Below are 25,968 nucleotides of genomic sequence, written 5' to 3'. Positions count from 1 at the left end.
AAACGAAAAGCGTGTAGATGGTATTTTACTGATTTCCTTCACTTATTATCGATAAGAGACAGCTTCAAAGAACAATCGGCCATGGCAAATTGCTTATCTACTTTTTGTTCAATTTCCAGATCGATATCGACTTTCAAAAACTGTTCCCAAATGCCGTATGTGGACGAAATAAGTTTGAAAATCTGGTTCCACAACTTACAGAATTAATCGCTAAGAAAGCCCGATTTGCGCCCGATTTTTAAAGTTTCCATACGATTTTATATGGGAAAAACCACTTTTTCAAAACTTTTTCTATAGAGATGTCCAGTTGGCTCCAAAAAATATATCAATACATGATATTTATAGGATATTTTTCTGGGAAAAACTCTTCTGAAGACCGCAAGGCGCTACTTTGCTTGTGGAAAAAGATATTTACCCCAGACTGAATGAATATCTGACGAACGGCTCACCATTGAATTTCACTAGCAATACTGCTGCAGCATGCTGCTGTTGCAAATTCAACCATGTGATAAGAAATGATATCGCTTAAATTTATCTTGGAGGCTTCCCCGAAGACATTATGAGCAAAAATCACAGTTCGAAAATTAATTCCACGCGAAATTATTTCTCATACTTAAGCAAGTTTGCAATAGCAGCATGCTGTAGCAGTGATGCTGGAAAATTTCAATGGTGAGCCGTCCGTCAGACATTCCATCAGTTTGGGGTGAATAGCTGTTTCTACAAGCATCGTAGCGCCTTACGGTCTTCAGAAGAGTTTTTCCCAGGAAAAATTCCTACAAATATCATGTATTGATATATTTTTAACAGCCAACTGGACATCTCTAGAGAATATATATTGAAAAAGTGGATTTTCCCATATAAAATCGTATGGAAACTTTAAAAATCGGGCGCAAATCGGGCGTTTACCGATCGATCTGAAAAGTTACACAGTTGTTACGGGACCCATAAGAAACACGAAAATTGCATGGGAGCTAACATTTATTTTTTGTCCCACCCTACTCACCCAATTGACTTTGGGTTGGTCTGTTTGCTTTATGAAGAATCGATGAATGAGGTCTGAAGAGGGGTTCCTCAGGAGGTGAACAGGGAGTTCACGAAGCTGCGTACTGATTTATTTGAGGTCGGGTAAGTCGAAAGGAATGGTAGGATAAAGTCTTTCCGGGTGAGTTATTGATTTGTAGAATGGTTTGCAATCGATTTCCTTTAGCTGTCGGCTTAATAGGAGTGCTCTACATTTTATAGCTGGGGTCTGAAGTTTCAGCTCTCCGTCGGACGTGACCTCGCGAGTTGTTGAATTGAGATTCTAGCTGGAAATCTGGACCACGAGAACGTTCCCAAAGACGCTGTTATTTTCGCTATGTGCACATTGGAAGGTAGTTCCAGGAACAGACTGAAAACAACAATGATTTTAAATGTTGTTGAATTTTTTTTATAGAAAAAAGAGCTGAAGAGAGAGTTGTGAAAAAAATAACAGCTTTTGTTTCAAATCAGTGAAGAAATCTTAATACTTTCAACGCATTTATATAACAGAAGAAACCAAAACGAATTTTGTTTTAGAAGACTATAAACATTTTAAACGCCAAAAGATGACAAAATATAGTAACCCGAAGCAGGCTTCGAAAAAAATTTACACTACTGTTTTCTCTTTGTACTCTATGAGAGCACATTCTTGCAAATTATCACGATATTATAATTTTTTTTTTAATTGTGCTCTCATGGCTCCGGTGTTTGAGTACGAGTAATACTCTCCTAGACAAAGTTCTAGTTCTACTTGAGGACTTCAAGTTCGTCATACAAAATAGTTCAAAAATATACTCATTATATGAGCTATTGCCTTGCGAAAAAAATGAGCATGAGCGATAATTTACATCCTTGGGGAGCAGGGAGAGCTGCGCAATTCAATGTGAGCGGAATTCGTTTATAATTTGCTGTTATTGTCTTATAGTCATTGTCAGAAGCTTGACGCGAAGTCGTCGAAAACTACGCGCTTTTTTCTCGAAGCTGCACTGCCAGAAAAGGACGAACTGGAAGAAGCCCCTCTACAGGTATACGGGGATATTGTCCAGTCAGCAATCGCGAAGTATCGAGTCGACTAAACGAGTGGTTTGACGAGGAATGTCAGCTAACAGACGACAAGAACGCAGCGCGGGCAGCGATGCTGCGAAGAGCCACCTGTCAGAACACGATACGAACAGCAACGGAGACAACAAACCCAAGAAGAAAAAAAAAAGAAATGCCAGGAGAAGGAGGATTGCGAAGAACTAAACAGCTGTACCGCTCTCATGAAACACGAAAGCTAAACACGCTTTATTCCGCGAACCGAAATGTGCAAGGATAAGGATCCCGTATGTTGACAGATGTACATCAGGTGATCGGAAGGTGGAGACAGCGCTTCGATGAACATCTGAATGGCGTAGGGGAGAATTGTACAAAACGCACCAGTTAAGCATTTACGCAATTTACAGTGCTTCTAATTTTTTTTAAGCACCGTTGAACATGTAGGATGCTCGGAGGATCCTCATAATTTATGTTTAGGACTAAATTTTATCCTAAAATACTCGATATCAATGTTATTTTTGATAAAAAGTACCATTGCTCAAAACCTACCATTGGGCAAAATGCCCAAGTTCGTTGCCAAGACGCACCACAACAAAAGGGTAGAACGAATCTAAACAAATGGGTAAAATGCACCCAATCATTACAACAACCTTCAAATAAACATAAAGTCTGTTTATGTAAACAATTTTAGGACAAATCGAAGCAAACAGCATTTTTTTGCTAATAGAGACAAAACAATCCACGCAACCACAGAACTTCAACCATATTTTCCTGAACATAATTATGCATTAATAAAGATAGTTGGATCAAAATCCAATTCATAGTAAATTTTCTCAGGTGACGAGTCAATTTAAAGTGCAAGAATTCATTGGCAATCAAAGAGACTAAATCATTATTCGTTATTGAGTGGTACCTAGAGTTAATCCATGTGAGAGTAAAGGCCCGACTATTCAACGCCTCTCTGACGAAAATTGTCAGTACCTTCTTGAAACCTCCCAATGTGCCTTCTAGCTACTTACTCCTTCCACTCGTCTACACAAAAAGGCACAACCGCGCTTTCTTGAGCTCCGCTCTGTGCACACTTTCTTGTTGGCGTGCTTCCTAAATTATGTTTATTCATGTTCACTGGAGGAAAAATTAAAACAACAAACAATCTCGCACGCTTAGCCTTGGGGCTAATAGCGGTCTCGATTAACTAGAGATTAGTTGAGAGAATTCGTTATCGATATTGCTTTCGGCACATTTTGCATGTGTAAGATAAGTACAACGATACACCGTGCCCCAGTGCTGAGTCGAGAAAATTTCCAGCTCGAAAAGATCCTAGACTCGATCGGGAATCGAACCCGACGTCACAACCATGTGGGAGGGCTAGCCGACCGACATCGCTAACCGCAGAGCCACGGGGACCATTCCAAAATAAAACAACATTCTTCTTAAAACACCAGCAGGCGGAAAATGATACAACACGGCGTTGCTAGCGCCTTCACCAATCGAAGCGGCGCAAGGCCGTGTGAAAGCACGTCGCGTTTACACGGAAGGTAATCAAGTGCGCAGTAGAAGACGGTGGGCGACCATCCAGGCAAGCAAAGCATCCCAACGGAAGCCGCGATTATGCCTTCTAATTCGTATGGAGAAGGGGTCATTACGCCTTGTGTCTACTCGGACCTTAAGTGTCTGAATTGAACTTATAGTTTCATTAATTTTTTTTTTCAATTTTAGCAAGATGTCTATGATTACGATCAAATTTCAAAACTAAACAAGAATCGAGAGTTATGTCCTATCAAAATCAATTTATTCCATGAAAAAAAAAACAATATTTTATTTCTTAGCGAAGTAACATTTCATATTTCAGTAAAATGTACTGTGTTTCAAGGTAACCTGATAGAACCAAGAATAGCAACGAAGGCATCTATTCCATCCATTGCCATTTCCAGTTGAACTGAACAAATCCCCACAAATGAAGCGAAAACTATCATTAATAGCATCAGCTGTTTGTTTTACAAACTCCAGAAAGTGCTCAAACTACAAACCACGGGTATTGGAGTTGCTCCAGCCGCTGGGATGGCGCATCAACAAGGAGTTCTCGGGGGCTCCAATTTTGAAGTATTTGTTCATTCTGGCTCGAGCAAACACAAAACACAGATGAAATTCCCGCTATCTGACGCTTTTTTTTCAGCGAACACTCTGACGGATTTGTTTTGAACCTAAAAATACAAATTTGATTAAGATTTTTTTTTCATTTTTTTTTTCATTTTTTAGCTGAAGTAGAGATTGATACACCCAATATGACTGCATTAATATCCGCTCTTAAGCTTGTTTTTGTGCACGTCTGCAGCGTTGTCTTCCGCACGTATCTCATTTTCAATTTTAATTAACTTCTTCTCAAACGAAAAAAAATATGTCACTGAGAAAAACAAAACCAACAGCTAGATGAAAGGAATGGACAATACTCGTATCGATACTGATGGTCTCAATACGTTCGTTTGCAGCATCGATATTCGTTACGAGAGACTACCCAACAAACAATTTTGTTGATTTGCAGCTTAGTAAGCGCATGTTTAGTGAATTTCGGCTGAACTATTGCATAACAAGCCGATATCTAACAAAATTGTTTGTTGGGATGCCGTCAACCACCTCATATATTAAATCTAGGAAATAGAAAATTTTATTTCCATGAAAAATATTTCGGTAATATACGATATTGGTTGATATATATTGATCACATTGACATCACATCGACGGTAATGTGATGTCAAGAAGTTTTGATATAGATAGAGAGGTGCCAAAAATGTAACGATATTTATTGTAATATTGAATATTGGAAATATTTCTATTTATACCATCAGTGTCTTGCCCCTAGTATTAAATACTATTTTGCTGCATTTACTCAGTTTTCATGCTATTGTTTTGTACATTATTTACATCTTGAAATGAATATGCACATGAATGCGCATTATTCCGTGTTCTCTCTAACATGTTGAGTTCGTTTTGGCTTTGAATGTTGGTCACGTAATATTGACATGTCGAATCTCACATCGCGTGGCATTGCACCAGGAACGAGAGCTGCTTTGTTATTTTTTACTAAAATTTGAAAAAAGTGCAAACCGAATACCAGTAGTACTGGAAGTATCGAAATTCATCAGTCGATACTTGGTATCGCTCATCCCTACCAGAGGAAGCTTTTTGGTTTCTGACATATGCGTTTCTCGATTGTGTTTGTGTCTCGACTATATGACGAAAAGGGCGAAGGCATGAAAATTGAATATATTTTATATTGTATTTTATATTGGTTTATGTCATATTAGGGACCGGTTCATTAATTTGAGTTTAAGTTTTTGATAATCTTGTAATACAATAATTGTATCGTATTCTGACAGGGAAATTTACGCGCAATTATGGTTCAAATATCAAATGTGTAGAATTATGAATGCGCCTTTTTGAGTAAGTTGTCAAGCAATCGTTACAGCGCATCATAGTGCATTCTACCCCATTTTTAGTTTTGACTGGTTTAAGGTAAATTTTATAAAAAATTAGTGAAATAGATTGAAACATTTATAGTTTTATAAACTCCATAATTGTTAGAGCTAGAGGAACCCCAGTTTCATTATATATTGTAGGTCAGTTAGTGGTAAAAGCTTGAATAAAAATCATGAATAATTACAGGTTAGGCAGTGTCCCACACGTTTCTACAGTTTTTCCAGTATTTTAGTCATTATGGTGTACTTTTTCATTTGTAAGTATGTTGGGGTTTCAATAGCATGGGCCATTTTACCCAACTGGTGCGTTTTGTACAGTTCTCCCCTACATGCAGGAGACCAGAACAGCGACGCAGGAGACTCTGTCGGTGCAGCACTGCCCCTGTTTACATAGTTGACGTAAGAGCCAAAATACCCTTTTTTATTGATTCAGTTTCCTTTCCCTAAGATACATACACTACAAACGAAAAGCAAACTATTTTGTTCTGAAACTTTTGAGAAATATTGGAAAAACGTTTTGGCGTAACTGCCAATTGGTTGCAAAAACTGGCGTCACTCCATACAAGGTGCAATTATCTATGTTAAGTTGTTTTATTCAACTGTGTAATTACTGTCTGTTTGCCTAGGTTAAGTCGTTCAATTCGACAAATATTCCATGGAAAGGGGAAAAGGGGGATTGAAGTCTTGTATTGTATATTAAATCTTTATACAAACACTCAGCCTCAGGAAGGTCTAAAGACACCGTGTCCTTTCCCCCTACTAGTGGATATTCGCATCAGATGAAATAATTAAAACGTGTGTGTATATTACGGTGGGTAAACTCAATCGATTTGCCAGAACGTTTTTATGGTTCTATTTGGGGCCCCAAACAATCCTTACACTACCGGAAGTGGATTGATCGATAGCCCTTTAGGAAGAAACATGCGAAAAAGTTTTCCTATACTAATTTTCATACAAATTTATGTGCATGCATATGTAATGCACCAATCAGAGGCACGAGTAATCCATATCAGGCAGGTTCAGCATTGTCTGGGGGCTTAAATTGAACTAAAAAAACTGTCCTGGCTCTGTGCTGTCAAGTTTGCATTTTTCCATGTAACGATTACCCACCTTAACGTAAATGTAAGTCTTTATGCATGTGTTTGTGTTTGTATGTGTGTGTGTTTGTATGTGTGTTTGTGCATTTTTGTCTAATTGAAACTGCCGGTAGACAATAACTGACGTTTGACCGAAACACGATTGATAAAACTGAATCAACTGCGAGGCAGAGTGGGAAGTAGTTGAGTTTTTACGCCAACTTATGCGAACAATCTGCGAGAAAAATGCATGTTTATTCGCATAAACTGGCGTAGCGGTTTTTCTGGATCAATTACCACGGCAGACTCGTTTAATCCATGGGGCCTCTATTCAAACATCAATCTTCATAAAATTGACAGATAATTCCGTAGAAATTGTATCTCGATATAATGATTTGGGTTAAAATAACAAAAACGCGTTTTTCTCGCAATGATGGTGTTGGTTGTTACGTCAACTATGTAAACAGGGGCAGAGCAGGCGACGGAGATGTGCCACCCCATCGATAGACGAAAGTAATGATGCTATCCGGCGGTTTGAAAGTAACAAGGCAGCTGGAAAAAAGGGTATCGGAGCGGAGCTTCTCAAGTTGGGTCCGGGCAAGTTGGCCACTTATCTGCACCAGCTGATTGTCAAGGTTTTGGAAACGGAATGCCCACCGAAGGATTGGAAGGATGGGGTTATTTGCCCCATCTACAAGAAAGGCAACAAGATAGATTGTGACAACAACCGAGCGATCACTATCCTGAATGCCACCTGCAAAGTGATATCCCAAATAATGTTCCAGTTACTGTCATCACTAACCAACAGATTTGTGGGAAGTTACCAGGCCGGATTTATGGAGGGTTGGTCCACAACGGACCAGATCTCCGATCTGCGGCAGATCCTTCAAAAATGCCGCTAATATAGAGTCCCTACGCATCATCTCTTTATCAACCTCAAGCCGCTTACGACAAGAGTAATCGTTAAGAGCTATGAAGAATACTCGACGAGAACGGCTTCCCCAGGAAGCTTACCAGACTGATAAAGGGTGTTGCACTGCACAGTGTTGTGTGAAGATGGCAGGTGGTCTATTCGACCCATTTCCTGCAACCACCCGTACAATAGGTAACTTTTATTATTGCTTGAAGTAGAATCACTCTTGTAAGTATTTATTCAATCCATATGTTACTCTGACAACAAGTAATTACACACCATCTTGTGTCTGTCAATATACGGGATTCTGATTTGTGAAAAGTTTCTTGGCAGCACTATTCAAAAATTTCAATAAAGTGCCTAAACTCGTGCGACATAAGCTAAGCAACTGGCAAATTTGGTAAACAAAGTGGTCGATGTAGGTTATAACGTGGACCATTACTACTGTTTTACAGTTCCTAGCTTTCAAACTTGATGAATTGATCAAATATAGAGTAAAGTGATCTATAGAAATGTCACGTTATGTGTACAGTAATGACTTGAAACCAAAAATAGTTGAATTCATTCAACAAGGACGTACCCACAAAGAAGTAAGTGAACTTTTTGGTATTCACAATTCAGTGGTATCCCGCCTACCCGGACGAACACATAAGATTCGCATGGATTCCATAGGATTCCTCTCATTGGAATCGTGAAGCGTCCTCGATAAGGAATCTTGAAAAAAAAGAATCCACAAGAAGGCGCAGTCTATAGGGCTAGGATTCCTGAATGAGAATCGTGTAATGAGAATCCTTCAGATTCCCTAGGATTCCTCACATTGGAATCGTGAATCGTCCTTGATAAGGAATCCTGAAAAGGAATCCTCAAGACTGCCCTGTCTATGGGGTTAGGATCATTGAATGAGAATCGTGTAATGAGAATCCGTCGGATTCCCTAGGATTCCTCACACAGAAATCGTGAAGCATCCTTGATGAGGAATTCTGAAAAATGATTCCTCAGGAATGCCCTGTCTATGGTGCTAGGATTCTTGAATGCGAATCGTGTAATGAGAATCCTTCAGATTCCCTAGGATTCCTCATATTGGAATCGTGAATCGTCCTTGATAAGGAATCCTGAAAAAAAAAAATCCTCAAGACTGCTCTGTCTATGGGGTTAGGATTCTTGAATGAGAATCGTGTAATGAGAATCCGTCGGATTCCCTAGGATTCCTCACACAGAAATCGTGAAGCATCCTTGATGAGGAATTCTGAAAAATGATTCCTCAGGAATGCCCTGTCTATGGTGCTAGGATTCTTGAATGAGAATCGTGTAATGAGAATCTTTCGGATTCCCTAGGATTCCTCACATTGGAATCGTGAAGCATCCTCGATGACTAGGCTAGGATTCTTGAAGGAGAATCGTGTTAGGAGAATTCTTAGGATACGAAACCTTTCACTTCAACCGTTATGTGCTACGGGGTTCATGGGTACCCCAAATTAAAGTACTTGTAACTTCTGCAATTTTCATTCGATACTTGATACATGATTTGATACTTGTAGCACCATATTTGAACAGAATCTTACAATTAATGGTTCAAAGTTCTTAAAATTACTTCCACAGGCCATTTGTTAGCTTTTGAGTGTTTAAGTAATATGGCTTTCAAATGGTCCTTCCGGAATAGATTCCAGAGGGGCTTCAATAGCCGATAGAAACCATCAAATAAAACAAGTTTGAATACCATCCAAGATGAGTATTTCCAGGACCGGGATGATACGCCGAAATCGGAAAACGACCTCAGACGCCATTTTGATCTCCTTAATGGTGACTTCCGGTGTCTGAAAAATAACAAAATCTGGCCGAATATCTCTCAAAATGAGTATTTCCGGATGCGTAATGATGCCCAGAGACCGGAATTCAATCCAGACGCCATTTTGAATTCAATATAGTGACTTCCGGTTTCTGAGAAAAGGTCTAAAATGGCCAAATATCACCCGTTATGGGTTTCCCTGGAATCGGGATGATACCCAGAGACCGAAAAACGACCCAGACGCCATTTTGAATTCCAAAATGTCGTCTGGAATCTCTTTCCGTTCTCTGGGCATCATTCCGATTCCGGAAATACTCATATTGGGAGGTATTCGGCCAGATATTTATATTTCCCAGAGTCCGGAAGTCACCATTCCATAACTCAAAATGGCGTCTGAGGTCGTCTTCCGGTCTGGGGGCATCATCCCGGTTCCGAATATGCCAATATTGGATGGTATTTGACCTTGTTCTATTTGATTGTTTTTATGGTCACTAGAAGCGCCAGTGGAATCTTTTCCGGAAGGACCAAAATACCCAAAACCATACAAATGGCCTATTAAAGTAATTTTATATATCTTAAACTAATAATTGTTAGATTTTGTCCATATATTCATGAAATTCCTTAGTTTTCGGAGTATAGGATTCCCAGGAATGAGAGAATTCTTGGGCACCGCTGACACTAATTTGAAAGTAGATAGGTTACTGGATCTTTTGGTGCCATCAAAATTAAATGAAAATCACAAGAATTTACGAGATATAAGAATTTTGAGCACAAATCGGTTAAAGTCAAAGGTTTCGTATCTGAAGAATTCTCATAACACGATTTTCACAAGGTTTTCTTGAGAATTCTTTCGTCAGGATTCCTTATTGCGAACGCTTTACGATTCCAATGTGAGGAATCCTAGGGAATCTATGCGAAACCTATGGGTGCGACTAACGTATATATGAGTTTATTCTAACCGGGACGTCAGTCATGTCGAATAGTCTGTCCTTGTTAGAGTCAGTTGTTCAAATTTGTAATTCTGTTCGCATATTCAAAGAAGTTTGTTCGCATTCTACTAGGTCGGAGCAATTTCGGCTTGATGCTAGAAGGACGCAAGGTCCATGTACACGCAAAAGTTGGATGGTGCGAAACCAGTACAAAATTGTGCGTTTTTAGCACAATTGTTGATGTAATTCAGAACCAGTACAATGATTGCGTGTTGGGCATAACGCAATCAATGATCTAGCGTTTCTCCAATGTATTTGGCAGCTCCAAACTACTACACCTAAACAGTTTCAACTGGTATCAAGCAGCATTGCAAAGCGAGCGAGAAGCAAAACCATTCTCCTCCTTTCTGCTTGAGGACGAGACATATGCTACGCTTTTCAAGTCTTTTGCACACACGCTTTCGAGATACTTTTTCTTCTTCATGCATTCCTCTGAATAGCAGCAAGCACGCACCGACAGTATGAGTGAGACTAACAACACTCTGGTATCAAGTATGTACAGCAGCACGGGTGTCTCGCTCTATGAGTAGCAGTCACTAATACACTCGACGTGAGAAATAAAGTGTCGGTATATGATACATATTATATTCCATTCTATGTCAATGAATTCGCAGTACAACTGTTGCGTTATGCGTTTCACACATTTATTGTGCGATTTCTGTGCAACATTTGTGCGAATCGGGAAGACACAATGATTGTACAAGACTTCAACTTTTGCGTGTACAGTCGCAGTGTTCAGTTTACTTTGGTGATACCTATATATATTCGATTTCTGGTTTTTCTGAATCATATCATTTGAGGTTCAGATCAGAGGAAGCCAAGAAAAAAGGGGAATCTAGTTTGGCTGAAATATAATAAATTTTACATTGAACGTCTTAGTAGAATAGAATTAGATATTGAGAATATGCAATGTTTCCGTTTAATACTACTAGTACTACAATAAATCTAATACCGCGAAAGTCATTTTCATTTGTAAACCATCAGTTACACGATTGTTTGGTCAATATCAATTCCAGACATAGGTTTTGTATACTTCTAAAGTAAAATTACCAAGTTACAGGATTAAATTAGTAAGTAGAACACTCTGAGAAAGAAATAAATAACTTTCTCAGAAACGCAATTTGATCTAAAATGGGAGCAAGTTTACCGTCTCTCGTGATGAGTATAATATTCTTTATGATGTTGGTTAGATTCTTCAATTTCATTTGGAAAAGAAATAGACACATTACGGCACGTTTTCCTCAGTCTTATGCCATACACTCAGTTTTTTACGCTGGGAATACGTACCTCGTGAAAAACCACGTAAAATACGCGGAAATCAAATCTGCGTTGAAGTACCGCGGTAATTCGAAATCCCGCGTAAGAAACATGGTTGATTCGAAAATGCGTCTAAAAATACGCGTTCATTCAAAATACCGCGTAAAAAATATCCTCGTAAAAAACCGCGTAAAAATATTCTGTACGGATCGCAGAGACGATTCCTCTCACGATTCTGTCGCCGAGTCGCCGAATTTCCTAAATTTGGATTCTTGAGGTTTTCCATAAGCGATTCGAACAAATTTTGTTCGTATCGCAGAAACGATTCCTTTCACGATTCGTTTGGATTCTGTAGGATTCTTGAGAAGGTTCTCCATGTGCGATTCTTATAGATTCTGTCAGTATCGCAGAAACGATTCCTCTCACGATTCGTTTGGATTGTTGAGGATTCTTGAAAAGGTTTCCCGTATGCGATTCGCACAGATTCTGTACGTATCGCAGAAACGATTCCTCTCGCGATTCCGTCACCGAGTTATAGGAATCCTGGGAATTCTAACTCAGGATTCTCAGCGTTTTAGTTAGTGTACTGAAGCGATATAAAGAAAAAGAAACGGTTGAAGCGGCTGCCCTTCCGGTCGTCCGAGGAAAACTAGTCCACGAATGGTCCGCGTAATCAATCGTTGTTCTGAAAACGACTGTTTCACATCAGGAACAACTTAGGCTTGGCTAACAGCGATGCGCAGCAATAGCATAAAAGAAAATCTGCAATAAATACGTTATCGAACGTCTTCGTCAGTGGTTTTCATCGACCCCCTTTTGCATAAGATTGCTGCAGAAAAACTGCCGAAGAAAACCACTGACGAAGACGTTCGATACCCTAATTGATATTTTTTGTCGCTTCATCGTCGTATTTCAACTTCTTCTGTACTTACATAATGTTATTTTAAAATAAATAACTGCAACCTCTCTGAAATGATGTAAAAAAAAATCTTAGAAGGGTTGTGTGCAAAGCCACGACCGCAAGGATGAAGTAGAATACTTTTACAAGAAAGAAAACCCGGCTGCTTGCGTGTCAGTCATTTTTTAATTTGTTGTACAATTCAATATCGGATAAGATACCGATCTCATCTTGGCGTTAACAGTGAAAGTGAGAAAAAAGTATTCCTTGTGATAAAATAAACAGTGAAAAGCTGATTTAACACTCAAAACTAGACGACTCATGTGTTGTCAAATTGAGTCAACTTTTCATTGAATGCATTTACTAGTGCCCGCTATCGCACAGAGACTGCATTTCACTAAAGTGCCTCACTGCATCAGCTGCTATCGATGCTAAACCCGCTGCAACTGCTACGCTATCCGTAGCCATGCCAATGTTTTGGCCGCTATACGCTGCTATTGGTATCCGCTGTCCCTGCATCAGCTGGCCCAGCTGCTATCGATGCTGAGATCCGCTGCATCTAGTGCACTATCCATTGCTATGCCACAGCTGTGGCCGCTATCCGCCTGGTATCCACTGCACTGCTACTGCTGCTGCTAAGGTAAGACTGCTGTTTTCGCTGTCTAGAACTATTATGAGCGGCTTCGACTGAAACAGGCTCTTATATAGGGATGAAAACCCTATCGATAGTATTAAGAAATCATCGATTACTATCGATAGCCATTTCAGTCGATAATTCCCATCCTTACTCTTATACAGACAAATAGCAAATTTAAAATGGCAAGGTCTATGATTCTGTCGACCGTGCTTGGGAAGCAATCATATTAACGACTAATCAGATCAGTCAAATTTCGCGCTTCAACAAGGATTGACCATTCTCAATAATAATGTTGCTTGTCATAATTTGGACTTGATAATTTTTGAATTTTGATTATGCGAAAAATTAATTTTTATGCGATAATGAAAGCTTTTCGGATGTTGTGCTCATGACTGAAGGAAAAGATAATTCAGTACGTTCTGAAACACGGAGATGAAGCCAAATATATATTTGTTCCAAATTTCTTAAAAGTGTTAATTCATTTAAGAGAAAATATTAACCCTTCAATAAGGTTTTTATTTCATCCTGAAAAGGACATTTTGTTGTTTAACTCAATGTTTGATAAGATGCCGATCACATCTTTGCGTTATCGCTGGCAGTGCTAAAAAAGTATTTCTTGGGGGAAATAAACACTGAAAAGTTTTCCAGAACGTTCTTTTCATTGGATGCATTTGATAGTGTGCCTGCTATCGCTCAGAGACAGCATTAAAATGCCACACTGCATCAGCTGGCTCTGCTTATATAGACGCTGAGACCAACGTCAACCGCTGCGCTATTCCCGTAGTGGACGCTTCCAGTAGTGGACGCTTCCGTTGCCATTGGTATCCGCTGCCCCGCATCAGCTGGTCCTGCTGTCGATGCTGAGTCGCGCTCCGCTATTCGTTGCCATACCACAGCTGTGGCCGTTATCCGCTGCACTGCTATTGCTGCTGCTAAAGGAGGACTGCTCCTGTTGCAGCCTAGAATCATAATGAGCGGCTCCGAGTGAAACAGGCTCTTATATAGGCCAAATTGCACATTTCAAATGGCAAGGTCTATGATTCTGTCGAATTTTTCGTTTTGACAAGGCTTGACTATTTTCAATAGTACAATAGTTTGAATAATAAAATTACTATTATCTGCACTTGGGAAGAATCTTAGAAGATTTTCCAATCTATTGCTGCAAGAACGAAGGAAATCCATCGAATACTAACCGATTTATTAGCATTTGAAATTAGACATATTTTTCACTTTTTTCGGTTTCAGATTTTCATTTTACATCCCTATGTAGCCGAACTTCCTGAGAGAAGTATTCTACTTCAAAACATTCTCCGAAACCGTAAGCAATGAGCGTCGCCTAAATCTATTTTTGAGTCTGGTTTCCTCAAACCTCAAACTAGTTGCTTAATATATATCCGACACTGTATTTTTTGTTTGTGATAAAACATTTCACTTACTGAGAAACAATTTTAACAGCGTTGATGATGCGTAAATATAACAAACTTTAAAGCAGGAAATAGTTATGCATGTTGTAGTTACTATCAGTACTACTTTACCTAATTAGATTATGGATAAACGAAGCGTTTATTGCTGGTAACTCAACACCGAAAGGCAAAAACTGTGTGTGGCATTCATCAACGATGAAGCCTTCTATCTGGACGTATTATTCCGCATCTCTTCAATTGCTCTTGTGCTTTTGTCAGGTCCACGGATTAGTAGGTCACCACGGTGATTGTTATTGCGGTTTAATTAATCATTTTATTTTTGCAGATGTACGAAGTGGTGATCGATTCGGTCGAACCAGACGCGCAAAACGACAAAAGATACATCACAGTGGATTCGATTCGAATAACGCGAAAAAAGCGCAACAATTACGTCGTGAACGCTGACTTTGAAATGTACCAGAATTTGGGCAACGACATTCCCGTGCGATACGACATTTACTATGCGGGCTCTAGTCATCCGTTTGTAAGTGGAAAAACTAACTTTTGCGATTTCTACAACATGGACGACAAAATCATCAATGCGATTCGTGCGGCCTCAACGATGCCACCGAGGGGAACCTGTCCGTTTCCGAAGGGCAAGTACACCATCAGTGGGTACCAACTACACGAGCAGGATCTGCCACCGATGCTTCCGAAGGGATCGTACCTCGTCGTCGCCAGAGTAGATAGCTTTGAAGAGAAACTAATTTTCGGTTATAGCATTCTGGTGACTGTTACTTAAAGGTTACATTGGTTTCAAATCCCGAGGTCGCAAATAGACTACCGGTAAAAACTATAGGCGGCCTCCGTTTAAAATCAGAGAAACATCTTGTACAGGTTTCCGGTACAGATTTGGTTTTTATTGCCAAAGTTTTTCCGCCATTAACCGAATCGAAAACCGTCATGCTTTGTTGGGTCGTTTTTAGTTTCTCCGTCTGCAAGTAAATACGAAATATCAAAAGTACAACTGTTTTCTTGCCAACAATAATGGCGATCCGTTTTTACCGAAGCCAGAATTCTCTGTGAAACGGTGATAAAACCAGAGTCTACCCTTTTTCACTCGAATCAATCGGTTTGTCGTATTGAAAATTAATAGCTTATGAGGCGGTAAAAAGTTTCCAGACTGCTTCCAACAACTGGTAAGTTGTCCTTTAGTGGTTGTTAATTGAAGATTTTCCGAAGAAACGCACTCCAACCTATAAATTATCCAAAACGGCTGGTGTGAGTTGGCGGTAAATATCAACTGCACCACTCGAGTCAATCCCCACCTAGGAAAGGATAGAACCAACAGAAAATCATCCGCTTCAGTTTTCAACCTTACGATGGTAAATCGTAATTTATGCTCTTCGATAATCGCTGATGAAAGAAAAGCAAAGGCCGGTCCCGAGAAAAAGAAAACCCACTGACCAACCGAGCCGCGAAGAAAAAAAAAACGCAGCGACAGAGATCGCATAAATTAATTAATGAAATTAACAATAAATCATGAAAATTTAATTTAAAAAATCCACAAATTTTCCGTTGGTTATACACTGACGGCTGTTTTTTTTTTTCGCTTTTTATTTCGTACGACAGTATCAAATCCACCCTTTCGGATCATCGTACAGTTTCCCGGCCGGTGAGGAGGCCTCTGGGTAGGCGCTGTTTCTCCCCCGGTGACGAGGGATAACCGCAAAAGTGTAATAGCGAACGATGGCAGAAAAAAAGAGATCTCCTGCCAACCCTTTTCCCGTATCGTGTTCTGGTTTCTTATGAATTGTCGGGTTTCCTTCAAGCTCTCGCCTTTTCATCGTTGTTAAACTTTGTGTGGTTACAAGAAATATCAAATATTTACTTTTAATTTTGATTTTTTTCTGCTACGCTGGTCGCTTTATCCTGCGCTAGGATATCACCCCATGATTACCCCTGCCAGCCGGGCGAAATCCATTGTGTGAAATTCACTTTTATAGGCAATATTTTCACAAAGCACTTTTCATCTGACCAATTACACTCTAGCTGAGATCACAAGACTACCGATTTTCTTTCCGTTCTGGATTGTTTAAAGCAAGTGTTTTTTTTTTGGTTTCACTGTACAGTTCAACTCTTCTCTTAATTCTAAAGTGGAGTTTTTCACTCACTGTTTGTTCGATTATTTATTCACAGATTTATGGAGCGTACGGAGGACAACCGGACTAGGGAAATCGACCGTCTTGCAGTTCTATTCGCGGCTGGCTGTGGGCCACCTTGCGACGTCGTCTTCGGTCCAGAATCCGCTCGATGAACGGGGAAAACAGCTTCGGGTTCATTTCGTCCGGCTTGTTGGCACCCACCAGGAAGGACACGATCACAGCGATGATGATAGTGATCAGTGCTCCCATTGCCGTGTACCACAGGTAGGAAATGTGGTACAGGGCGAATTCGGGCTCACTGAAATCGGAAAGATTTAATATCGATTATGCTTCTGATGATAATCATTATATACCTTTCATTTGAAATATAAATTACCATTTTCACACGAAATTCAAAAATGTAATTAAATTTTTAAGCTATACGGAAAAAATCTCTCCGGGAACTATATAAATGTTGTGAAATTGAAAACATTTATGGAACTATATATTATAGAAACATTCTATGGATTGTATAGTTCTAAGAAAAGAGAGTAAAAAGTGGGAAAGGCAAAGAACAGAAGCAACATTTGCAGAAACCCAAGACACATTGACTTAGGCGGGTTTTTGTCTCTTTTTTTTAAATTTTGTTTTGGTTTTAGTTGTATTTGATTGTCATTATGTTAGGCCACTATCGTACCTCGAGACTAGCTGGGAGACTATTTTCAATTAAGATGATATTTTGAGAATGTTATGTTGTTTTGCATTTTTTTAAAATTTTGTTATGCTAGTGCCAGCGGTTCTCAACCTGGGGTACGCGTACCCCTGGGGGTACTCGAAAGCCTTCAGGGGGTACGCGAAAGAAAAATCAGTAATGGCGGACAAAGCAATTCTTCTTTGTAATACTTAATTTTTTTGTTCAATCTTGCTCCTAAACATGATTGTAACAATCAAACAAACCATAGTTCAACTTGAAACTTGAAATAGACTACCACTACTCTCTCCCACTCTGCGAGAACATTCCAAGCCAGGGGGTGAAATCGATATTAAAAATAAAACATCGATTTAACAGAAAAAAACGTAGCGAATATTGTCGACGTTATATGGGTGAACAACTTCAAATTCAGCTTGAGAAATCGTTATGAATTCAAATGCTAAGCAAATAATATTCAGACATTACAAAAACATCCAAGTCTTTTCTCTCAGCTTTCAACTGTTCTCATATAAAATACGGAAACCGAAGGGGAGTAGGTTCATACATTTCACCTTCACCTTCATCAAAGGAATTTTCTTCGCTTTGCATCACGGCTGTGGAAGACAGAAATCAAATCGGACAGAATCTATACATAAAGGCTACCTCCGATCGTGTTGACCATAAATTATTGCCTGCTAAAATTGAGCAATTAGGTTCCTCTCCTCACTTTGCTGGGTGGCCGGAGTCTCATTTAGTTAACCGCAAATTTAATATTAATTTTGGATCGACTCTGTTCTACAGCGTCGCAAATAGTATAGGAGTGCCTCAGGGAAGCAACTTGGGACCTTTACTGTACTCGATCTTCTTCAACGACGTCTGCCTATTCCAGTCTTCTGAAAAGTACTGTCTCTTCGTGGTAGCAAATTTCAAACTAATTCTGCTCTCATTGCACACTGGGTCAGTAATGGAATCTAGCGGAACGAAATTATTAGCACTCTCAGGGTTTGACCAATCGGTTTTCGATCTTCTACAAAGTTTCTTGGTATAGTTAGGGCTTCATTTTGAATGTTTGAATTAGCTCGGAATTTAGCCGCGAAGGTGGCGTTGCGATACCAACTTCTTTCTCTTACACGCTATAGCTTTGCGGTTTTCGACAAAGTTGAAGATCTCTAAATTCTATGAAACTGTACGGAGCATACAGAATTTCTAACTCTTCAAGTTTCAGAGATCTACGAGTTTTTTTTTAAATTTTTCTGAATATCACATTATATTGTGATAATTTTATGAGCTCACTCGCATTAATTTCTTACAAATTTCTCGACAGAAATTGAATAATTACATTGTTTTCTTCCGAATATAGAAGTTTTTGGATTAATTAAGTGAAAATATTACACAAAATTTGTAAAGAACCTAATTTTTGAAGCTGAAATATCACAAAAAAAAAAACACATATTCAAAATATCAGAAAATAAAGATTTTTTGAAGGACAATTTTTAGAAAAAATCATGGTTTGCTAATACTTGCCAACCTATGAGATACCTGATTCACAAAATTATGTATTTTTTCCAAACTTTGTGTTATAACTTCACTTAAGTACTTCAAAAACTTCTGTATTCGGAAGAAAATGACGTAATGATTCAATTTCTATCGAGAAACACTTGTAAGAAATTAATTCGAGTGATCTCATAAAATTATAACAAAAAACGTGAAACTCAGACAAATGTTATAAAAACTCGTATATCTCTGAAGCTTGAAGAGTTAGTAATTTTTGTATATTCTGTAAAGTTTCATAGAATTCAGAGATCTACAACTTTGTCGAAAACCATAAAGCTCTAGCGTGTAAGGGAAAGAAGTTAGCATCGCAACGCCACCTGCGCGGCTAAATTCCGAACTAATTCAAACATCCAAAATGAAGCCCTAACTATACCAAGAAACTTTGTAGAAGATCGGAAACCGATTGGTCAAATCCTGAGAGCGCTAATAATCTCGCTCCACTAGATTCCATTCCTGGCCCAGTGTGCATTGTATTGGTGAGATGGTGCGAAATACATTTTTTCGCATGTGGGAAATAATATCAAAAATGGGAAAATATATGAAACGGATTTTAATTATGACATCGGCCTAAAAAGGAGAAATAGAGGAGTGCGAGTCCTAACAAACAGGACAACCTTAAAATGAACAAACTAGGCTGTCATGTCCGAATGAGCAAAATACGTGCGCAAGAATGTAATGTCGTGTGCAACACAGGACAGCTTCGTTGCCTGTGTAAGTTTCAGCTGTATGTGATCACTCAGGAACAGCTCATGAATGAGGCTGCTATATAGCAGTTCCACATAAAATGTCCCAGTTTTAATATTTTTCTAAATTGTTATTTTTGATTTAGCAGAAATTTTGCATAGACGTTGCTATAGGCAAAAGATGCCATTTTGTGCTTTTTGTTTAATTTTTTAGAACACGGTTTATTTTTGAGAAGTCATTGAAAAATATTTTGGGAAGGTACTGATGATTACGAATATTTTTAGGGCCAAAACAGTTTGTTTGATCGGTATGACGTCTTCGGAAAAGTTGTAGATAACAATTTTGTCTTTCCAAAAAAAATGTACACAATAAAATAAATAATTTTTTTTGTAAAAAAAATTCTAAAAGTTCTCTGGAAAAAAAAAAAATTATTGATTTATTTTTCTCAGGGTATATTTTTTTATGGAAGGAAAAAATTATTATCTACAACTTTGTCAAAGACACTATGCCAATCAATCAAAACAGTTTGACTGTAAAAATATCGTCGATTCCCCATAGAGTGCTCGATGGGAAATTAAAAATATTCCTGCAGCCCAAACGGTTTTTTTCGATTTTTTTTAAATCATATTTTTTTTTTTGATTTCTTGATGATTGGACCGATTTTTTTGTTAAGGTAATCTTTTGAAGTTTTAATTAAAAATATTGGATTTTTTAAGAATGAGCTTTTTTATTCAGATAGGGTATCGAACGTCTTCGTTAGTGGTTTTCTTCGGCCCCCTTTTGCATAAGATTGATTTTTTTTTCAGAGTGTATATTTTTTTCAAAAAGACAAAATTGTTATCTACAACTTTGCCGAAGACAGTATACCGATCAAACAAACCGTTTTGACCATAAAAATATTTGTAATCACCAATACCTTCCCAAAATAGCATTTTTCTATAACTCAAAAATAAAAGATGTTCCAAAAAATTAAACAAATAGCACAAAACGGCATCTTTTGCCTATAGAAACATCTATGCATAGCTTCAGCCAAATCAAAAATGCTCGATTAAATTGGTTGCCCGTTTTTTTTGTGGAATTGAACTACAGTAAAAAAAGAGTCCAGTTGGCAATATAGTATCGCACCACAGTACTTTTCCGAAGCCTGGTCTATTCCAACCTCCTGGCTGTAAGCTTAAATATGCAAAAAATCTCAACATCTTCGTCATCGTCGAATCAGTAGAAGACTGCATTGAAGTACAACGACTAATTAAAATGTTCGAGAAACGGTGTGTGTGTGTAGAATGAACTAGACGTGAGCGTACAGAAATGCTGTGAAAAAAATCTGCCATTAAGCGGGTTTACGAAATTGATGGAAGTCTGGTCGCCGTTCTACGAGACAGCTTCAATGTCGTCTTCTTGATATGGGAATTATACAGTGTCGCGAAATTCAGCCAGAGTGTTGTGTTACGGCCTAGAACTCTTGGCACAAGGAGAGAAATTTTCCAAGGTGATATATGCGTTGCGATGAGCCCCTTTTTTCTATGTGGACTCATCACTGCGACCAGAGATTAGATCTATTGTGTTATTGCCCAGGTGTTTTCTGTACTCCAAACTTCAAATTATTGGCAGTATCACTATTGAAGTAATGATACGCTTATCATTCATATCCGTGCTTGTGTGTAAGTTTTACCTGTCCATCCTACCCAAGTAACACACAAAACATGTAAGAAAATAGGTTACAACGAAAGTAGTCATATGAGTGTACTACAAGCGCAACTGAAAACCTGTGTTATTGTATTGTGGTTGAAGTTGTTTTAAATCAGTAGTACAGCCGCATTTCGAAAACAAGCTCCTTTTTTTCTGGTTTCGGAGATGTTTTTATTAACATGAGTTCAACAATAACAATCACTATTACTATGCCTTTTCGTAGGAAATTACACCATCTAAAAACAACGCTACGTACCTGCAAAGTGATTTTCCAGTGTAAAGTTACCAAATAGATATTCAAATTAATTGAACGATTTCTGTATTTATTCGAAGCGTGTCAAAACGTGCCATCAAAAGATAAACAAAACGCTTGCAGTTTAACCAATATCACTTCAATTTTTGTTATCGTATATCTAACTACGTTTTCTAGTTTTGTTAGATTCTGGACATAATCTGGACATAATAACGTTGAAAACAATTGCGAAATCAATTTTAATATTTAAGCGAAAGAAACAACTCATTTTGAAAGGTTAAATATTATTTTTTGTCAGCAACTTATAATCAATTCAAACTGCCGCTGATAAAAACGATTGTCGTTCTAGTTGCACTGCGCAGACACAACACATTTGCGCATGCGTTGATTAACAGTTGTCATAGCAACAGATTTGCCAGATCTTCTATCAAGTTGGCTTGCTTACATGCAGTTATGTAATACTTCATATAGTATCGGTACTTGTTCTAGTAGTCTTCAATTTTTGTGCTTTTCTAGTGAAAGAGATGTCATGGAAAAGGTAACGTCAACCATTCTATACCAACGTGTGTTACTTGGGTTATTATGAGTTACATGCCAAAAGCCTGGAGACAGGTTCGAGTTGTCTTCAACAGTTGGTAAAAGAGTGGGAAAACAACTCTCAAAGTCTTTAGACCCATAGGTCTTCCCTCCGTTCTTTTGAAGACTAACGACGCTACAATCGCTTCAAGCCTATGAAATAGCTTTGGTTGCTTTTCTTGATATTGAAGGAGCATACGATAATACATGATGCATTCGCTATGGAAGCAAGAAGCCTGGATAACGGTATTATTTAATGTACAATGGTGATGCTGAGAGATCGAGGAATATCTGCTGATCCTGAGCGAACTTCTTTAAAGGCTATGAAGTGATTGGCTATGCAGACAATGTAGCCATAGTAGTTCGTGGGAAGTTTGATGATACGATTTTCATTAGGTTACAAACTGCGCTCTAGTAAACTTTTATATGGTGTAGGGTTTGAATTAGAATCCTTATTTTTACTAAAAGGTTAAAAAAGGAAAGTCAGGAGGGTTATGTCTGCGTTCAGGTTCCATTGTGTTTTACAGTGATGGATCAAACATGGATGAAAATACTGGAGCCGGGGTGTTTGGCTATGGAATTAGTAGACCTATACCAATGGGACACAGTCTGACGGTTTTGCAAGCAGTAATTTATGCCATTATTAAATGCGTGAATATTTGCAAAAATCTTTCTATTTTATGACAGTAAAGCACTCAAAGCTTTTACATGTAAATCGAGGCTAGTGTGGGAATGCATTCTTTCTTTGAGACAATTGGCCAGTAGCAGCGAAGTCACTCTGTACTAAGGGCCCGGCCATTGTGGCATTGAAGGAAGCGAAAAATCGTAGAGCTGTGTAAGAAGTCTTCGTTTACGCAAGATTACAGAGTCTGTACAGGAGCAAACAACTACCGGAAATTATTCGGGAATAAATTTCGTAATCGTCGAATATTGACCATTCTTGATTTAAATGAAGTTTTAGATACCATGGAACCATGTAAATAAATCTCCGTGAATGGGAACATAACCATAACTTCTGGATCATTCAACCAAAGATTTTGTTGTCAAAAAATTATTTATGTTAGGGGTCAATTACATTCCACGATGACAGATTTTGTTAGAGCCATTAACATGTTCATGTTTATCATATATTTTTATGAATCAATGTTTGTTGTACTGTCATCATTTTTAGTCTGACATTGGTGAGGCTCACTGTCTTAGTACATTCTTGAGCAAACATGTTAAACGAGTACTCGCCATAACAACGTTTTTTATTCCTCATCGTATTTTGACCTTTTTTCTTTTAATGAGAATTGGGCACGTTGTGATCTTTTAAACATATTTCTCAACAGAAATAGGATTGTGTACACTGACATAAAACAAGATAATATCACCAAACGAATGACAGTGTGCATCTCTTCGATGCGCGAATGTCAATTGACCATCTGTTCTATGTGCGGGAGCCAACGGTCGTTCTACATTTACAAGCGAAAGCCTACTGCGACACACACACTAACGAAGTGAAATCAAATAAAAGTTTTGACCGTTTACAAGCCTGAGTTTCATTTAGGAAAACATATAATTTTCAGACTTAATTTTAAAATATCTCAAAAACGGATGCATTTAGAATGTTAGCGGCTAAATGCTTTACGACTTGAAATTCCATCATATTACATCTTCGGAATTTGACTATTGAGAAATAATCAATTTTTTCCTAAATATGGAATTTAGTGTTTATGAAGAATTTCTTCCGGTATGTAATATTTTTGATTGTGTATATTTTTTTCATGACATCATGTGAATGAAAAGTGGTCAAAATTGTTGCCCAATAAACGTAATTTCAACTTGCAGATTGGTTCAAATTCAGTGAAACTGGAAGTGATATCAATAAAATGAAAAATTAATTGAGTTAAAAAGTTGAGTTAAAATATTTAATATTAAGCTCAATTCACTGATTTTGTTGATTATATGCTTAATTAAGTACTTCATTCTGCACCGTTGATTTGGATCTCTACTATGCCAAAAAGCAAAGTCCAAATTTGAACTCAAAACTATTCTCTTGATAGCCGAGAATTTCGGCAAAATTAAATATATTTTTCAAAATTATTCAACGAAACTGGGCCAAACTAAACTGTGAGAAGACAATGACAAAACAATGAAGCTTTATCACTCTTTCGGTCTCAAGACACGAAGCTGGCCTCAACAACCCACTTTATGTTCTAATTGAGATACAATTCGTTTAAACAACTAGTCGGCATAAACATGGAGAGAAGCTGAATTAAGAAGACATGCAATAAAATTAGCAAATAATGCTGAGCGCACCTGCAATAAAACCTGCACTTTAATTTTATTGGTTTGTTAACTCAGCTCACTTTTGATGTATTTTAACTTGGTTATGACGATCACGCCTTCTATTTTGTACGGAGAAGGTGTCATTACGCCGTGTGTGTAAGTGGGCTTTTAAGTAAAATGGGAAAACCCGGCAATATTGACAATGACTAGACTTCCGTTAGAAGTTATAAGCTATTGAATGGAACTAGAAGAGAGTTAATGATAGATTTTTCCCTTTCCACAGGTACAAAAAAATGCAAGTCACCTGCTTACCTTGGTGGTGCAGCTGTTGTTGTAACATTCGCCGCAAGCATGCTCATCGGCTCCGACGCTATGTAAGTGTAGCTACAACCCTGCGTGTTCACTGGTTTCGGTTCGAAACTCATCTCGCCGCTAGCGATTGCAAGCTGAGCTTTAAAACAAATCCACGACATTAGAACCAGTCCAATGGTTCCTCCAACGATTGCGCCCTGTTAAGATAAACGAAACTTTACAACTTTTTTATGCTGAAACAATACTAAATCCTTACCGTTCCATTAGCCCAAGGAACCAGCACCCCGAGGGTGAAGATCCCGAGTAACGGACCATTACTGACGCTTCCCAAACTCATCGAAAGCTGCAGGACGGCGCCCAGTTTTTCCACAACCAGCACTAGCCCAACACAAATCGTTCCGAACACACCGACTACGGCTCGCATGATGATTCTGAAATACAAACATTCTTCATAGTTTCATCACCGATTTTTAAAAGTTAGAAAAACCTACGCCGTAGCTCTCTCACTCAGGGGTCGATTCGTGAACGGCTTGAAGAAATCCTCCAACACCACGGCGGACATCGAATTCAACCCGGTGGACAGTGAGCTGAGTGCCGCTGAAAATACTCCCGCCACGAACAAACCCGGCAGGCCGGGGTAATCCCCCAGCGTATCCATCACCAGCAGGGGCAAAAGTTGATCTTTAGCGACCGCTAATTTGGTCGTCAGTGGATCACAATCATGATACTTCGCGTAGATCAGCAGTCCACTGTAGCAGCAGAGCCCCAGCAGAAACAGCGTTCCCGCAATAAACGTCCACAACGCTTGTTTGGCCGCACGCAAGGACGGAAGCGAAAGATATCGCTGGATCATATTCTGACTGACGGCGTTCGTCTTCAGCCAGTAAATCACTCCACCGATGACGCACGAGTAAATGTTGTGGCGCGTAGTTAAATCAAACCGCAAATCTGGTCCCTCAATCCTTCCGCTCGTAATCGCCCTGTCCATGACGGTGGCGAAACCACCAACGTCATAAGTTCCTTTGGCGATAATCAAAGCCATGGCACCAAACATGAGCACCGTTTGGACAACATCCGTCCAAACGACGGCCTTCAACCCACCGACGCACGTGTAGAAAATACAGATGACACATACCAGCGGCGTGATCAGATGGACGTTCACTCCGGTGACTTGGTTGAAAGCTAGCGCTGGTACGTAAATTACGATCGGTAGCCACGCCATCTAGAAAGGGGAGAGCAAATGAGACCCTACGTCAAAGGAACCGATCATAGGCAGTTTAAAGCGGTTTTGTGTCATGAGT

At 38.8% G+C, this 25,968-nt stretch overlaps 2 protein-coding genes across 4 annotated transcripts in view; one reads left to right on the top strand and one right to left on the bottom strand.

Moving 5' to 3' along the window:
• Positions 1-4,060: 4,060 nt before the first annotated feature.
• LOC129726467 (sodium-coupled monocarboxylate transporter 1) overlaps positions 4,061-25,968 on the bottom strand; it is a 33,747-nt gene continuing 11,839 nt past the window's right edge. Inside the window, exons 4-7 of one of the 3 annotated variants that reach the window (XM_055683181.1) lie at positions 25,159-25,889; positions 24,924-25,098; positions 24,668-24,864; positions 4,061-4,262 (exon numbers count right to left, since the gene is read on the bottom strand). In XM_055683181.1, the coding sequence (XP_055539156.1) occupies positions 4,076-4,262; positions 24,668-24,864; positions 24,924-25,098; positions 25,159-25,889 (1,290 nt within the window). In that variant the 3' untranslated portion in view covers positions 4,061-4,075. Of the gene's footprint in view, positions 4,263-16,351; positions 16,957-23,967; positions 24,600-24,667; positions 24,865-24,923; positions 25,099-25,158; positions 25,890-25,968 lie in introns of those variants that run through there. The other 2 variants (XM_055683180.1, XM_055683182.1) reach the window with 2 other exon arrangements.
• LOC129726468 (uncharacterized) lies at positions 14,704-15,500 on the top strand. Its single transcript, XM_055683183.1, has 2 exons — positions 14,704-14,784; positions 14,840-15,500. The coding sequence occupies exons 1-2, from the start codon at positions 14,710-14,712 to the stop codon at positions 15,293-15,295; spliced, it is 531 nt and encodes a 176-aa protein (XP_055539158.1). The 5' UTR covers positions 14,704-14,709; the 3' UTR covers positions 15,296-15,500.

This window comes from Wyeomyia smithii, chromosome 3 (assembly GCF_029784165.1).
Source record: "Wyeomyia smithii strain HCP4-BCI-WySm-NY-G18 chromosome 3, ASM2978416v1, whole genome shotgun sequence".
In the NCBI taxonomy this organism is placed as follows: Eukaryota; Metazoa; Arthropoda; class Insecta; order Diptera; family Culicidae; genus Wyeomyia; species Wyeomyia smithii.
The sequence above is the reverse complement of the archived record's forward strand: the minus strand, read 5'-3'. Positions and strand labels throughout refer to the sequence as shown.

Coding starts and splice junctions, on each gene's coding strand:
- LOC129726468 (XM_055683183.1), top strand. CDS start 14,710: ATGAAGCCTTCTATCTGGACGTATTATTCCGCATCTCTTCAATTGCTC. Junction 14,785..14,839: donor TTTGTCAGGTCCACGGATTA/GTAGGTCACCAC, acceptor TTATTTTTGCAG/ATGTACGAAGTGGTGATCGA.